Here is a 17,190-nt window from a genome sequence, read left to right as displayed (position 1 = left end):
TATGTTTCTTTTGAAATAAGAAATGAAACTACATTACGTTAAATGTCACCCATGCATTTCATGTTTGAATTTAATTCTTTTTATGGTAATAATTTGCCTGCTAGGGGACAAATTTTTTGTTTGTAATTGAAAACTTGCTTGGGGTTTAGAAGAGCAAAGTTGTATTTAATGAGTTTTTTTCCCTTTATTGTTTTTTTTTTTTTTCTCTTTAGGTATTCAGGAACCAACACTGGGAATGTTCATATTATTGCAGACTTATATGCAGAAGTGACAGGGGTTCTTGCTCAATCAAAGTAAGTTCAATCTCTGACTCTTTGTGTTTAGGGACAGACCAGTGTAGACTTAAAGACTATTTGATATAGCAGAATCCATTCATGTCCCCAATAGACAATCCTGTAAGTGTCAAATGTAGTCAGGTGTAGTGTACTGTGTCTGTCTGATGTTCCAGCACAAAAAAATTGAACAAATCAAGAAATAATCTTAAGTACAATTGCTTTGCAGTCAGCTTGTAGGGGCAGGGAAAGGAGGCCCTGTGCCAGTCAGCTGTTGTTTATTTAACTGGTATATTCTCATGTACTGATCATCCTAGGCACAAGTAAATGCCTGGGTTTGAAGTACCAGGGTTCATCTCCCTTGCATTTCTCATACAGCAGCTGCTGATATTGTTACATACTAAACAAATTGCTTCAAAATTATGGACCTCATGCAAAAGTAACTAAGAATGCAAATAATTGCTATCTGTATCCCTTGTTCAGGTTTCAAGCTGTTAGGAAGAAGTTTGTCACTGAATTAAAGGAACTGCGGCAAAAAGAACAGAGTCCTCACGTAGTACAGAGTATCATCAGTTTGATTATGGGAATGAAGTTTTTTCGAGTAAAGATGTATCCTGTGGAGGATTTTGAAGCATCATTTCAGTTCATGCAGGTAAACAAATGCTACAGAAAATTGAAATGAGTATAATTTGAAATGTTTAAGTCATGAAGCTAGGATGACACTTGCTGTGATCAGTCAGTTCCTCTACCTGTATGCCATCCTGCATCTTTTTCTGTTCAGTTCCTAATTTTTCAGAGGTGTGAATTACTTGTTTCTCTGCAGTTTTGTGAGAACCTGGCATCAGGAGAAGCCTTTTACAATTGCCTTAGTAGTGTGGCAAACCTGTGATATATGAATATAAGACTGAATGAAAATGGGTAGCAATCAAATAATTTCCTGTCTTTACCAAAGCAGTGTATTAAAGAAAAAGAATTATTTGATATATAATTTTTTAACAGATGAGAAGTCAAGACATACTTTTCTTTAAAAACAATTCACTATGGATTATTTATTGTATATGGAATATTTAATAATCTTTCATTTTCTTTGCATCAAAGTCCTTTGAAAATGAAAATTAGTATATGAAAATAAAATATAATTTTCCAGTAATTTCAATGGAGGTAAACATTAAAATTTTTTAAGCTTCAAAATAATTTGAGGGAAAATGTACATATTTATATTCTTTTGTATTCTGAGTACTCTTTATATTCTGAGTAAAAGGTAAATAGCCATCTGATATTACAAATGTTCTTCCTTCAATTCATTGAGGTGTAATGCTGGGCAAACAGGTTTTAAAGTTTCTTATATTTTGTGAAGTTGATACTGTTAAGGAATATAAAACTAACTCAAACACATTACATGTTTAAGATTAAAACAGGAAACGAATGTTAGACTGCTAGTGGTTTTTATGATGTAGTTATGTTTGTATTCCTTTTTCTAAATATTCTTCTAATGTTTTCTTACTAAGGAGTGTGCTCAGTACTTCCTGGAAGTAAAAGATAAGGATATAAAACATGCACTTGCTGGTTTGTTTGTGGAAATTCTCATACCTGTGGCTGCTGTAAGTATTTTAATCCCCCCCACCACGCTGTTCCTCCCACTTTCAGTTGGGTTCTCATTATTAAAATTCTTCAATTAATCCTCAAAATATTACATTTTTTTAGATGCAGAAGGACATTGGTACCTAAGGAGGGCTTACAAGAAGGCTGAAGAGGGACTTTTTACAAGGACATGTAGTTATAGAACAAGGGAGAATGGCTATAAACTGAAGGAGGATAGGATTAGATTAGATTTTAGGAAGAAATTCTTTACTGGGAGGGTGGTGAGGCACTGGACAGGTTCCTCAGAGAAGTTGTGGATGCCCCATCCCTGGAAGTGTTCAATGCCAGGTTGGATAGGGCTGTGAGCAACCTGGTCTAGTGAAAGGTGTCCTTGCCCACAGCAGAGCGGGGAGTTAGAGCTAGATTATCTTTAAGGTCCCCTCCAACACATTCTGTGACTGTTACATAGATTACAAGCACCTTCACAGTCTTAAAGGGAAATAGGTTGGTTTGGGTGTTAGCTCATTTGCAAAGCTTTTTCAGAACTTTTAAAAATTGTCTGTTCTCTAGACACCTTTGTTACCAGAGCATTGTGTAATTTTATATGTGCTCTAAAAATTTGAACTTTCCTTGGTTTAATATTTGTTTGCCTAAGGGTCTGGTTGACTTTTCTTTATTAGCTGAAATCTTTTGAGTTCTTTCTGTAGTAAGCTGTGTAACATTTTTACAGTCTGATAAGGAGAGTGTGAACTCTTATGCGGGAAGGAAGAATGTAAGTTTTGGCTAATTAAATAAAAATTTGTAGAGGTGAATGTCCACTAGATTTATTCCTTCAAGTGGAAGAGCAGTTAGTCATCTCCTGTGTGTGTTTTAAATCTAAAAGTAGAAATTTCACACAGCAGCCATGAACAAGGAAAAAAACCTCATTATCATCCCAGTGTTGGATGTCCTGTGCCTGTAATGCTGCTTGTGAGAATCTTTCAGTCAAGACAGGTTCTCTTTCCTCCCAGGCTGCTTTGCTTGGTTTTGTGAAGCCTGGTGGTCAAGAGGAAATTATGGCACATGAGTATAATTCAAGTTGACCATTGACTAGCTCAGTTAATTTCTTCACAGTAGATTGATACTTTCTGGGATTCTTGTGTAAAATGCTAGTTGTATTAGCAGATGCCAGGCCTGTGTTTGGCATGCAGTCCCAAAAAGTGGCCAGTTGTGGCTCTGTGTTGCCACATAGATTATAGGGACATATCTTGCTATAAATGGAAAACTGGGACATGTAGATCTTGTTTTGTAGTTTTGTAGAATAGGATCTACGAAGAGTAGCATGCTGGGTGGGCATCCCATCTGAGCAAGATCATAGGAAAAGAAAGATTAGGCAGGAAAAGAAAGGAAAATAACTCTCTGAGTTCTTCATCCTCTTTTAAATGGTTTACCTTGCCCTGGGCAAATGCTTCTTTCCTTTCTGTGGTCTCAGTCTTGGTTTTTTGAGGCAGGGAGTGGTTTTGTTTTTGTGGAGTTTGTTGTTTGGTTTTTTATGGATATTTGTTTGTTTTTGTTGGTTTTGGGGGTGTTGTGCTTTTGTTTTAGTTTTTCTGTTTGGCTACTGTTTGTTTGTTGGTTAGGTTTGGTATTTTTAAAATACAAGGGAAACAATCTTTTTTCATAAGACATAATTAGAAAGAGGTGCTTCTAGTAGTAATTGCTTATGGGAAGAAGTTTTGATCTTACCCAGGCATGCTTACACTCTTCTAGAGGAGAATAGAAGAATTTCTTTCCTATTAAAGAGTGAACACATTTTGTCATTTTGAATTCCATAGTTGCTTGGCAGTTGGAGTGGGAGTGCCGAGTGAAACTATTTAGCATTTAGGTAAATGCAAATATTAGTTTGCAGAATCATAAACATGGTGAAAACTGCCCTTGAAATAAGGAGGAAGAAGCAGCATTTGGGAGGTGGGACTCTCCTCTGGCAAGGGCAGAGGCAGGAACAGGGCTGTGTAGAGCACTTGTGGTGCTGTGATCCAGCCTGAATCAGCGCTTCAGACACTTGGTGAGGGAGGCTTGATCTGTCCTTCTGACTCACTGGGTCTCTAATCATTTCATACAAATGGAGCTTCTTAAATAGAAACAAGGAGCTCACTCCCAGGCTGAGGTGCAGTTGAGCAGGTTAGTCATTCTCTGGGAAGATGTGAGATGCAAGTTTGAATATTTTTCATGCAGCTGAAGGAATTGAATGTAGATTTTTCTGTATCTTGGATACAGAAAATCTCTCAAGTGAGGAAGCTGTTGGGTTTCAGCATTGAGACTTTACTGTCATTCTCTTGCTTAGTCATTCAGGCATTTTAAGAAACCTGACCTGATTTGGACCCTGCAGGTATGATGAATCACAGCATATTTTATAGCAGGGAAGTTAGGGCTGCTCTGAAAGCCTAAGATTATATCCCAAAGCAACAGTGCTGTGGTGACAGCAACTGACTGATTTCTCATGTGGAGCTAGCAGAGTACTAATCAACCTATAGCCTAGGATAGCAAAAGATAAATAATTGGGTACATAGGAAGTGGTTTAAATCATAACAACTTTCTCAGTTCTTTCTTTGTGGATCTGTCCATATTACAGAGATACATGCTATTTTTGTGCTTCTACATCATGAAGGTTTTAAAGTGTTCTTAGCAAGATCAACATGATTTTTCTTTATGTAGTGTTAGTAGATATAATGTTTATGTAATATTAATAACTGTAAATAATAAAGATAGCAAAAATTATCTTATGTTGTAAGGAAATTATATGTACAGAGGACCTCTTCCAAAAAAGCCATTTCAGTCTCCAACACCCCACCCCTCAATTTGATAAATAAAGCAGAAACAGCTTAAAACAGTAGGTTGAGAATAGAGTTTAAATAGATCATCCTGAGGATCCAGAGGGAAGCCTAAGAGGCTTGCAGAGGTTTCAGTAAAGAAGGTGGCAGCTGCCTGGGTTGTGGAAGGAAACCTTTTCCATGTGCAAGAACAGAGTGGGTCAGAAGGCTGTAGGGCTCCATGTGTGTTTCATTAATTCTGAAAGCTGAGCAAAGACAACTTGCATGATTGGTTGACTGGTAATCCTGTGGATTATTTCTTAACTTTCTAGTTTTCAGTATTAAAACAAAGATTATTTCTTAACTTTCCAGCTTTCAGTATTAAAACAAGGAAGAAAGCAGGAGCAGTTAAGAGGGGAGCTGTGAAAGATACTAATTTTTTTAATAGATGTAAATGTGCATATGAAGATCTTCAGTGTAGTTTTTATTTGTTATTTGGTATCAAATGCATTATCTTCTTTGAGTATGGAATAGAGACCACGATCCTAAACCAGTTTATTTTAGTGCGATGTTCTGTTGGGGTGGAGTTTTTTGTATGTTTGCTTTAACTGTTAATTTTAACCATGTGGTTGTAGGGTATGGCATGATTTTTTTATGCTTCTGTTTGTATTTCAGATAAATACTGAATCTTACTAATCTTACTAATATGAAATTTAACTTTTGGGAGATTTTGAATTCATAGACATCTTAATGTGTATTTAAATTGCCTTCTTTGTAAATTTTTAAGCCCATTAATTTGTGCTTTTTTTTTTAATAGGCTGTTAAAAATGAAGTGAATGTGCCGTGTTTGAAAAATTTTGTGGAGATGCTTTATCAGACTACCTTTGAATTGAGTTCAAGGAAGAAGCACTCGCTGGTATTTTAAAGAAATATTTCAACTTCTCCATTTTGCTCATCTTAGGTTCTTAAGCTAGTGCATTATATGAGGAAAAGCTTATCAAACCATATTAATTTAAATCTTAACATCTCAGTATAATTAAATTCCCACAGTTTGTGTGCATTTGTTCTAATTTGGCTTTGTTTCTTTGCGCAGATATGTGCTCTTATCTCACATGTGAGGTTGTCTTGAAATCAGTGCTTGTTTTTGATTTTTTTAGTGGGTTTTAGCAGAGTTATTTAACTTAATGTCTTTTTAGTAAAAAACTTGCATTCAGGGAGTCTGAATATATTTAATTAGGGTTAATTAAAAGATGCAAATGTCAGACAAGACTTTTTCAGTAAAATAGCAGCCTCTTAATAGCCCTGCTTTGCCTGGTTCTCTCCTCTCATCATACACCTTGTTTAAATTTTATAATTTTTTAAATTATCTCTTATTTTTGCAGTATTTGGTTATTTTTTATGACTGTGGCAGCTGTGTTTCAAGTTGATTCACTTCACTTTGCTGAAAATGTAGAGCTAATTTTTGCATTTCAGTTGGCACATTCAGTAAATGCAAGTGAATTTAAGATGTTTTATTCTCACTTTCATGTTATGAATGAGCTTTTCTTTCTAGTATTCTGCACATACAAAGCATATATCATTGTATTGGTTAAACCCCTTATGTATAAATAACATAAAGTGGTTGATATTAGTATTCAAAATGATTAACATAAAATGGTTGATGTTAGTATTCAAAATGTCATTTTATTAATGAAGTTAGGAACGTTGTATCAGGAGTGCGGTTTACGTACTCATCCTTTAGTTTTGCTTCATAACAAGAAAAGCTGCAGTAAGATTTGGTACTGATCACCATTATGTGTTAGAAGTATGTGGTACTTAAATCTTACCTTACTAAAGCAAAGCTAAATCATACTTTGCATTTGCACAGATTTAAAATAAAATAGATTGTGGTTCATTCCTCACTAAAAGTAGATCTTGAGTAGAAGTAGCATTTTTGACAACTTAAAGTCTGTCTGAGTTTTTACTGAGTTGATATTTTTCCTGAATATTCCTGCCCAGCATGTAGAGCTACATGAATTGAGTCTTGTGGTTGCCGGGAAAGCCTGAGCATTGTATGAGGGATCAGACTTCTCTCAGTCCTTGTTTGAGACCAGGCCTTGCTGGGGGATGAGCTTCACCTTGGTTCCACTGCCCCAGTGTGACCCCCTGAACTCCTGCAGCACTCAGGAGTTACCCAGGGCACTGTGCCTGGCACGAGTGTCCCAGCGCAGGGGAGAGGGGCAATGCAGTGCCAAAACTGTGAGGGTGAGAGGCAGCAGCCAACTGTGTCTCATTCTCAATGTACAACACTTAGGAGGTCTGCAAAGAGCAATTTGATCAATTCTTTTTCCCCCTACTCGTAGGCTTTGTATCCATTGATCACCTGCCTGTTGTGTGTCAGTCAGAAACAGTTTTTTTTAAATAACTGGCACGTTTTCCTGCAGAACTGTTTGTCACATCTGAAGGTAAGAATCCTTTCTAATTAAGGAACTGTTGCAAATCACTAGTATTTATTACAATATATTTTCAGCATTCTTGTGCCAAATAAACAATTAATAATATTTGGCTGTTTAAAAGGACACTGAAATATTTTTCTAAAAAGAAATTAAATGTTTTGAGTCTCTGCATTAAACCTAGTAGTAAGTTTTTGTGATGCTTATATCGTGTTGGAAATAAGTGTGTTCCCCTTGGGGATTATAATTTTTATTGAGTAAAATCTGCAGAAGTATCTGCTAATAAGGGCTATTAATGCCAGAGAAAATACAAACCATTTCTTTATGTGCAGATTATATGTGAGAAAGTGACTTATCTGCTCTAAGTAGAATGTATAGGAAGTGCAAACTTTCTATCTCTTGTTCACTTATTGAAGGAATAGAAAATGAAGTGTGAGACCAGAAAAGATGTTATATCTACAGCCTGTGATACAAATTTTAAAAAACCAATTACAGTGTCCCTTTAACTTGTGCCTTCTGTTGGTATCATTGTAACCATCAATTGGTCGATGAAGACATCAAGATACATACAAATCAGTCACTTTATTGTAGTTAATGTACATGTTCTTTCCTTGATTATGATTAACATAATTTATGATTTTGCCTAATGTATTGATTTTGTTAATGTTAATAAATTCTTTGATCCTCCTTCACAACACTGATTCTGGTTAGCTATGAGTGACAGTTACAAAGCTTATTTGTAAAATACATAAACCAGCATGAAGTCAAAAGGAAAATGGTTTAGCTGCTTTGATTGTTTTGGGTCATTTTGTTCTTACATCTTTCACACCTTTCTGTTGCTTGTTGGGTTCTGTATATTTTTCATCTAACATTATTGCAGTTCTTTTGCAATATTTGCCTTGATTTTTGTTTTGTGGTTTATTTTGCTTATGGAGGCTGCTTGTGCTTTTTGTTTTTAAAGCTTTTAAAAAAACTCCTTATAATCTAGGAGTTGCCTTTTTCTGGCATAATGTCCATCGCTGGTAATGGATGTATTAAAACTATAAATGCCAGTGAGTTTAACTGGTATTTGCTGAGCATGCATTTTATATTTTACTTAGATTTGTTAACCACTAACAGCTTAACACATTTACTGTAAGGCTCTATTCAGCAGAAATTCCACTTACGAATTTCTGCAATTCAGAATTTGCAGTGTTATGATGCTATGCCATCAATGAGTCCTTCAGGGTGTTTTATGGCTTGGTTTAATTTGGCACACCAAATACTATTGAGTTTTTTGGGTGCCTACCTTGTTCAAAAACTTTGTTGAGCTTAATCTTGAAAAATACACCCCCACTGTCCTGATGTGTCTTATGAATTAATGTGTTCCTTTGTTTCTGAAGCTAATTAAATGCATGCACTCTGTAATAAGTAATCTCATTAATTTACAAATCTGAATTTCACAGCAGTTTAGTCTTTCGGATTTCCCCTCATTTTATTTCCTGATTTTCTAATGACTAAAATTATTTTATTTGGAGTTATTTAAATATGTAAAATGAAATAAGAAATTCCAAATCCATTGCCTCTGTAGTATCCTTGTTATTAATAAAGTAATTTTGAAAGTTACTAGGAGATTCTTAGAGCACTAATAGGATTCATTTACTCCTCCTGTATTTGTTGAAATTAACAAATTAGGAATTGAAATAATGATAACACTTGGAGTCTGTCACAGGGATATTCCATGAAGAGTACAGGCATGCTAGAAGTCACCAAGAGGTAATGTAGGTCATGGATTAATGGTGCTCTCATTCTTCCCTGGTGAGTGCCCAGTACAAACTCCTCCTTAGCCATGAGCACCACATTGCATGTTGGTGACTGAAATGAGCCATTTCCCATTTGCCATGCTGTGAAAGCTCACAGCTTTGCAGCGGCCCCACAGGACCTGGGGTACAGTTTGTTCATACCTGCTTTACCTTCTGGTGCTATATTAAATTTGATAATGCTCCTGAGAGTGCTCTGAATCCTAAACCTGGAAGTATTTATGGTCTTTGTAAACTCTTTGTGCTGGGTTTCAGTGAACCTTGCCTTTAGTTATCCTCAAAGCAGGCTTAGAGTGTGGGGAGAACATCCTAGCCTTGCTGAAAGGAGGAAACCTAGTGGTCTGGACCAGTTCAGTTAGCACATCAGTGAGCTGTAAGAGTCAGTTTAGACCAGGAGTGTACAAAAGGGTTGGTTTTTTTCTGGTATACATATAGCTAGCTTTGTCCCACAAATCTGTTAGGCTGCTGTTTCAGCACTGAGCCCAGCAGGCATTTTTTTACACATTGTAGTGTAGGCAAAATTCTGAGTTTGTTCAGCAGACAGTAAAGCTGGGTCAGTATTGTAGAACACTTTGGTTACTTTTTTTTACTAGTATTTACACAGAATAATTCTAGCAAGTTTGTCAGAATTTGATAAATTCTTGGATGAATCTGAGTTGTGGTATCTTTGCTACCTCTTCTGGAGGGAAGACAGAACATTTTAAAAAGCTGCAGAAATGAGAGAGAGAACAGTGTCTGTTGTTCTGCACCACTGTTGGCTGGAAAAAAGAGTAATTTTTTTTTTCTGACAGTTTACCTATAGTGTCTGTTGCCACAAAACCTTGAAAGTTGAAGGAACATTTTCTGCCACTGTAGCAAACCCTTTATTTCTACTGAATAGAGTCCTTGCTAGACAGCTATCTGTTGGTTTTGAGCTTTTTTTCATCTAACATGCATGTGCCTTCCATTCTCATGTTTGTTATGTTTTGCTGTCTCACATTGCTTTATTTAGATGCCATCTAACAACAGTATCAGAAAACAAATAGAAACACTGCAGGTGAGTTAATATGTTGTTGTAACTCAGTGAAATGTTGCTTTGTCTCATGTAAATACTTTTGTTTTGGTTTTTTATGTTATTTGTTGTATTTTGTGCTTTCCTTTCTTTGTAAAATTGCTGTTAGTACTGTTAGAAGCAGTAGGACTAAGAATAGCTAATATTTCAAAGATATTTTTCTCTTGCCAGGGAGTAAAGGAGAAAGATCAGAAAATTGTCTAATACCAGTTTTTCCTTGGGGGTGAAAGTGTGGCTTTGTGAGATTGGTTATTAATATCACAGCTGGTTTCCCTGAACACCAGTGCATGTTTCTTCTGGAAGTAACTACCTATTCAGATGTATGGGTTTTTCTGTCACTTCATTTCAAAAACTGTCTTGCATGTGAGCAAACTGAAAACATTTTCACAATTAAAAAATGTGAATCTGATTTACTGTAACAACTTGCAGTGCACTAACTTGAAAGACTTTTACACTGTTGGTTTTGCAGGTTTTAAAAAGTAGAAATTGTTTTAGTTCAGAACAGAAGAAAAGTTTAACATCAGTATTAAAAAGTACTTTCTTCAGTAAGTGACTACATTTGACTAACATGGAAAAAATGCTATTTTGTTTCTTGCCATCACTGAGATTTGTTTCATTGATTCATTTTAATGTGTTTTAATTTGCTCTTACGTTTTTGGTTTTGTAACAGATACTGTTCCTGACAACTTTTTTCATAGCCTGCTGATACCATAATTTATGTTTAAAAGTTTTAGAATTTTAAACAAAACTATGTTTAAAAAACCCCAAACATATAGCATACTTTGAAATCTGACAGACATAATCTAAAAACTACTTAAATTCTGCCAGGATGTTGAATTACATAGCCATCTATTTCTTATTCTACTTACTCTAATGTCTAGGAGAAAATAAATAATGACATCTTAACACCAAGTGTACGTGCAGCATTGTAATTCAGACCCCAAAAGCAGTTTTCTTCTAGAATATTTGTTTAGCTCTTCATTGTAGGAAGTGATAATAAAAATTTTCAATGCTTAAAATAATAAAAGTGCTGCAGAATTTATTTCCTAACTCTTTTTAAAAGGTGAATGCCTCTATATATGCTCCTTTTTCTTCCTTTATAACAAGCAAACTTTGTCATAACTACTCAGAAGTAGCTCTATTGGATGATACACCTGCTAACAGATGGAACATTGTTTACACATTATTAAAATATCTGCTACCTCTGCCATTTTTTATTAGGTGATTGTAAGCCAACAATATTTCTTTTGTTTACTTCTGGACCTGTAAATTAAGCTCCGTTGTAGAATATCAGAAATTAGAAAATTGAAGCATAACTCATTTCCAGATGCATTTCAGATAGACTTTGATAACACTTCTACCAGTGAATTCCCCAACCTGCTTTGACAATCAGTAATTGTTGGCCTGTAAATTAAATACAATGAATAATAATATTGTGGGGTTTTTGCTGTTTAAGCTGATTAGAATCAAAGCTATCCCAGTGTCACCCTCTGGTACAGTTACATTTCCTTCTTCCTCACAGTAGGACTGCAGGTAAATTAACTGAACAGCGAGACATTTATCAGTGTGAATATTAAACAGGGGCAGATGTAACTTCTTAGATAGATTTTGTCTAGATCACTTCCCTAAATTTACCCACTGCCTAGCTGTAGGTGCTAATTCAGAGGTGATGGCAGCACACATTGATGTATGAAGGAAAGATAGAACAGCGTTATCACTGATGTAAACTGGGTTAAGTTATTCCCTCTAATATTCTGGTAGTCAGTCTTGCGTGTTACTTGTCTTTCCTACTTTGAAATACCACTTCTGCCTCTGTGATTCTGTGATAGGCTTTTAGTGCCAAAACCAGTAGTCTGGACCCACCTGTGTTAAAGCCACCAAAATGACTCTCTTTTGTGTATATAGTCTTTTGCACAGACATGGCCATGAGGTTATTTTGATCAGCTTATGGGTGCAAGTTGAACTTTCTTACTGCTAGAATTAATGTACAGGGAGCATTGAAGTTGTGGGAGAGAGAACCATGAATGAGACCATCTCTTTTTGAACAGTATAGTTTTAGTTCCACTTACACCCTTTGTGAATTTGCACTCCATTTGTCCTGGGAGGACAAAGGCATCTGCTATTCTGACTCACTGGCTTGTGGCACAAAATATGAAATTACTTATGTTCAAGTCATTGTATAGATAAGTCTTGAAACAGAGACTTCACTGGAGATGGGGATGGTGTGCTTTTGGGGTTCTGTTTCTACTTTTTTGTTGGTTTTGTTTGGGTTTATTAGTTTGAATTGGCTTAATGCCTAAAAAGTTGACAACTTGGAATCATTTATTATATTCAGAAATTTATACTTAGGGCCAGGTCCAGGAATCTTGCTGGACACTTCTAGATTGTAAGTACTCCAAGAATCCCTATTTGGAAAGGAGGTTTCTGGAGCTAGTACCAAGAGTGTTAGCTACTGTTTTACACAGTTTAAGAGCTTGGAGGAGCAAAGCTAAACTCATAGTAGCAGCTTGAAGACAAAAATAATTTTGTCTTCAGTACGTAATTTAAACTGAATTGTGCTGCTAGATTTTATATTAATTCAAGAAACAGTAGCATAATTGTTACAATAAAAGTTCATTGAAAGTGGGCAAACACTAATACAGCATGCAGGAAGTGTCTGCATTGTCTGAAGCCACACCCAGAGATGCAGCTTTGTGTGCCTTCCCTGTTTTGCATTCTTTTCTTCTGCACCTGCTGTTGTCTGCTGTCACAGGCTGAGTGATGGAATGAGACCTTGTGCCTGATCCAAAGCAGCTACTCCAATGTTTTAGACAAACTATAAATTGGTTTGCAATGAAGTAGGTATTTCTTACCAATGGCTTTCTGAGAAAAGTCCTTGAAAGCAATATACTCTTGGTGTGTTCATCTCAAGAGGAATATCTGCTTTTAGTTACTGTTCTGCCCTCAGAGTTAGAGATGTGTAAAATGAGCTGGAGTTACTAGTTAAAAATTTAAGGTTAGGAAATATTCAATACAGGCTTGTTTTTTTTTGAAAAAATATCAAAAACTTGTAGTCAGTATTAAACCCATCTGTTTTCATTGTTAAATGATTTTCAAAAGTAAATAAACATTATAATAGAATTTTGTCAGTGTCTCACAGGCAACAATAACTGTATTTCTAAATTTATTTTACAGAATAAAGATCCCAAAATGTCCCGAGTTGCACTGGAATCTTTGTATAGGTTATTGTGGGTTTATGTTATTAGAATTAAATGTGAAAGCAACACTGTAACTCAAAGGTAAGTTCATTATACAGAGTATTTTAAACTACTGATGCTGGAGATTTTCTTCCAACCTAGTGATATCAGAGAAGCCAGCTCAGGGATGGTTTAGTCAAGTAAGCAGTAAATATTTTGTCTTAATAGAGAAAACCAAAAGCCCTTGAGTACTTTGATGGAAAGAAGGAATAGAGTCTAGAATTGTCTTTGCGAGGATAGAAGAAGGCAGAGAGATGAGCAGGAAATTTATTAAAGTCAAAAAGCACCAATGGTGACAGAACAAATTGGGTATGAAGTGTCCATCACTAAGTATGGACTGGAAATAAAAAGGTTTTATTTATAATTGTGTATAATGAGAATTTGGAATAATCATTCAGATTTTGCCCCTCCTCCTGACTATTAGTAACTGGTTTAAAACAGGATATTTTTCAGTTCATAGAGGAACCCATGATCCTATTGCCTGTGACAGCTGGTGCTGGGCTTCCTGTATGTGGTCCTACCTGTATAGGCTTCCATATTATTTCATAGTAGCTCCACACACACACTTCCAGATTTGAACTGTAACATCTGTACTGTTATAAGGAACTATTTTTAAAAGATCTTTTTATTTCTTTTCATTTCTAAACTCTTGTAGCCGTCTCATGAGCATTGTATCAGCACTTTTCCCAAAAGGATCGCGCAGCGTGGTCCCACGAGACACACCTCTGAATATATTTGTGAAGATTATTCAGTTCATTGCTCAGGTAAGAATGCATCTAGGTAGAGCTAGAATAGTAGGATGAACGTTATTTGGAAGAAATGTAAGTTTAAGGTTCGTTTTTGAAATGTTTGTACTGAATTAGTGGTCTCATATCTTGAGTAGAATTTCTCCAAATATGTGTAACAAATGAGAGAATTCATTCTCTTTCTAGTGGTGGCAAAACTTTTTTTTAACTTCACAAACTGGTATGTACAAACATTATGATGATTAGTATTTACATTTGTATTTCACTGTTGGGGGCTGTGTGTGTTTATATATATATATATTTATATATGTTTGTAATATAATTACTATATCCATTATGGTATTTTTATAAGGGACAAAGAATGTTTAGCCTGGAGACTGACCTCAATAGACAGAAATAGTATGCAATGAATGCAGTAGTGTATAGTCAGCATTACATTATGATTTATATTATTTTAGGTGCTTTTCTTGTCCTAATATCAAAATGCAAGATGCAATCTCACAAGATGAGTTCTCATTAATCTTTAACCTTACAGATTAGAGACATCTTTTCCTGTTTTAGAAATAGCTTGTCTGTGCTTCAGCTTCCAAAACTATTTGCTTTTGGTCATACAAGGATGAGGCAGGATGCACAACTCATCACTGTTTATATTTTTTTTGTATTTATAGTGTAGTATTTTTTTCTACCTTAGGGCTTCTCTTTATCCCAGTTTCTTTTTTCTATAACAGCTCTCATCTTATTTGTAGAAATGTGTTTGATCTGATGATGAATTTTCTGGGAATTTTTTCAGGAGAAATGGTTCAACCATATCAGGGGATGAGCTGTGTTAAATTGTACTAGATTTAAAAAAAAAATTGTAAGAATAAGGAGGAAAAAAGAAATATTTTATAAACTTTTTAAATAACTTTTAAGACATGATACCCAGTAGCTGTGCAAAGTCAAGAAATTATGTGTATTAATGGAAAAGAGATGATCATACAAATCTATTTTTCTTTGTAGGAACGTTTGGATTTTGCAATGAAAGAAATAATATTTGATCTTCTTAGTGTTGGAAAATCACCTAAAACCTTCACTATTAATCCAGAGGTAATAAAAGCTCATTACTTGCATACCATAAGAACAAGGCATTGGAGGATTTTTGGCGGGGGAAGTGGTTAACTTTGTTTGCACCAGGATAAAAGCAGATTAATGAGCATCTGAAGGAGTGTTCTGCTAACGCTAAAAAAATAATTGTTGTTGTGCACTGTTGCTGTTTGATTTTAGGTGAGCAAGCAGTTCTACAGTTAAGACTGATTTCAAGAACAATTTCAGGAAGTATGGGTTTTTTGGTACAGTGTAACTGTAAAGCATTTTTTCAGGAAAGTCATACCTAGCTCTTCAAGACCCAGTCTAACAGATGGAATATTTAGCAATGTCTGTCTTCAGTGTGTTGCTCTAGAGGTTCAAATCAAGTCCTTGAGTGCTCAGTACTAGAAAATATTCTGTATCTTAGCCTGGGCCAAGTCAGTTCACTTGAATCACAGTGTGGGGTGGCACAGAAAACTTAAGCTCTATTCCTGTTACTTTTATTACCCTAATGTGTAACATTTAAATAAGTTCTGTCCTGCTGTCTGTTTAAAAGAGAAGAAAAATGCAATTTGTATTTTGTCTCTGTGTTACTTCAATATTGTATTTTTTTCTGTTTTCTCTTCCCTTTTTTCTCCCATTTTTGTTCTTGAAGAGGATGAATATTGGCCTCAGAGTCTTCCTTGTCATAGCAGATAGCTTGCAGCAAAAAGATGGTGAACCACCGATGCCAACAACAGGAGTTGTTCTTCCATCGGGAAATACTCTACGTGTGAAGAAAATTTTTCTTAATAAAACACTGACAGATGAGGAAGCAAAAGTTATAGGTATGTTATATTCTTTTGTAAATTGGCATTTCAATATGTATGTATATATTCCCAATTATTCTCATCAGTACATTAGTATAATTTTATTTATGTATTTATTTTAATTGTTAGCAAGAATTACTTTGATTCTTAGAGAGGGCTGCTAGACATTATTGACCCTCTTGTGTCTCAGACTAAACCCATGTCTTTTCTTAAAGTGTTTTGCACTTACTGCAAAATAAGTACAAAGAAGCCTGAGTGCAGTGAGTGTGGTAAATAGCACGGCAAGTTTTTTTTTTCTTGATGTCACTCTAAAATGTCCCAAATGTCTCACAGCTGAGTGGAGTAAGACAATCTTGATCCCTGTACCTTGCTGATCTTCTATGAATGAGGTAGTCATCTCGAAGGACTGTTTCAACATGTCAAATTTAAACTAGAACTAAAAAGCTTGAAATTGAGAAAATGAAGATGCAGCTAATGGTTATTTCATTGCTTTTGTTTTTCCTGCAGGAAACTTCTACTTCTGTATAACGTCTTATATTTATAGATATGTATTTCATATATACATGCATTTGTTTTGACACTTAAAGTATATATTTCGTGTCATCTGTGCAATAAGAAACTTGTCCTAACCTGAATAAGTGGCAGATATTTTAATAAAAATATGAAAGAAGGTGATGGAACCCTTTAATTTTTCAGGAATGTCCATATACTATCCTCAAGTCAGAAAAGCACTGGATAGCATTCTTAGGCATTTGGACAAAGAAGTTGGAAGGCCCATGTGCATGACTAGTGTGCAGATGTCCAATAAAGAACCAGAAGACATGATTACGTATGTACTGAAGTGCAGCATTTTCACTGTCACAGTAGCATCACATTATTTTTATTCTCTGATGTTGCAGATGCCATCATTAAAGTGTTACAGTTGTGGGGTTTTTACTGGACTATTAAGTGAATGTTAGTTTCATTAATTATTGATAAAAATGTTTGTTACCTCCATAGTTGTGGCATGAAATTGAAAATACATTTCTAGTGTACTGAAATTTTTTTCTGGTCTCTTTATTGATTATAAACTGCTTTTGTAGGGGTGAGAGAAAACCTAAGATAGATTTGTTCAGAACTTGCATTGCTGCTATCCCAAGACTGATTCCAGATGGCATGAGTAGGACTGACCTCATTGAATTGCTTGCAAGGTAAGAGAAACTGGATTCTGCTCTTAGTAGATGTTCTTTTTCAAATGCTGCGTGTGCATGATTGTCAGTGCCCTCACTATGCAGCGTGAGTCGCTGCGTGCAGACTCTGTCCTCGCTGCTCCTGCCAGCCGTCTGCAGTTGGTCAGATTTTACTGGCTATGGTAGCAGGAGGCAAATTTATCCTGCAGACCTTGCATTTATTTTTAGACAGAGTATTTTG

The 17,190-nt window shown here is 35.5% G+C and overlaps 1 protein-coding gene across 4 annotated transcripts in view; it reads left to right on the top strand.

The window, feature by feature from the left end:
• The window catches only part of FRYL (FRY like transcription coactivator), a 161,872-nt gene that overhangs the window by 79,433 nt on the left and 65,249 nt on the right, over nucleotides 1–17,190 (top strand). For 3 of the 4 annotated variants that reach the window (XM_030947153.1, XM_030947151.1, XM_030947150.1), the window contains 12 exons: nucleotides 213–293; nucleotides 756–924; nucleotides 1,781–1,873; nucleotides 5,460–5,558; nucleotides 6,985–7,086; nucleotides 9,865–9,909; nucleotides 13,099–13,202; nucleotides 13,816–13,924; nucleotides 14,906–14,992; nucleotides 15,627–15,798; nucleotides 16,477–16,609; nucleotides 16,863–16,970. In XM_030947153.1, the coding sequence (XP_030803013.1) occupies nucleotides 213–293; nucleotides 756–924; nucleotides 1,781–1,873; nucleotides 5,460–5,558; nucleotides 6,985–7,086; nucleotides 9,865–9,909; nucleotides 13,099–13,202; nucleotides 13,816–13,924; nucleotides 14,906–14,992; nucleotides 15,627–15,798; nucleotides 16,477–16,609; nucleotides 16,863–16,970 (1,302 nt within the window). The remainder of the gene's footprint in view (nucleotides 1–212; nucleotides 294–755; nucleotides 925–1,780; nucleotides 1,874–5,459; nucleotides 5,559–6,984; nucleotides 7,087–9,864; nucleotides 9,910–13,098; nucleotides 13,203–13,815; nucleotides 13,925–14,905; nucleotides 14,993–15,626; nucleotides 15,799–16,476; nucleotides 16,610–16,862; nucleotides 16,971–17,190) is intronic. The other variant, XM_030947152.1, reaches the window with a different exon arrangement.

This window comes from Camarhynchus parvulus, chromosome 4, assembly GCF_901933205.1.
Source record: "Camarhynchus parvulus chromosome 4, STF_HiC, whole genome shotgun sequence".
Taxonomy (NCBI): Eukaryota; Metazoa; Chordata; class Aves; order Passeriformes; family Thraupidae; genus Camarhynchus; species Camarhynchus parvulus.
This window is presented reverse-complemented; position numbering and strand designations above follow the sequence as displayed.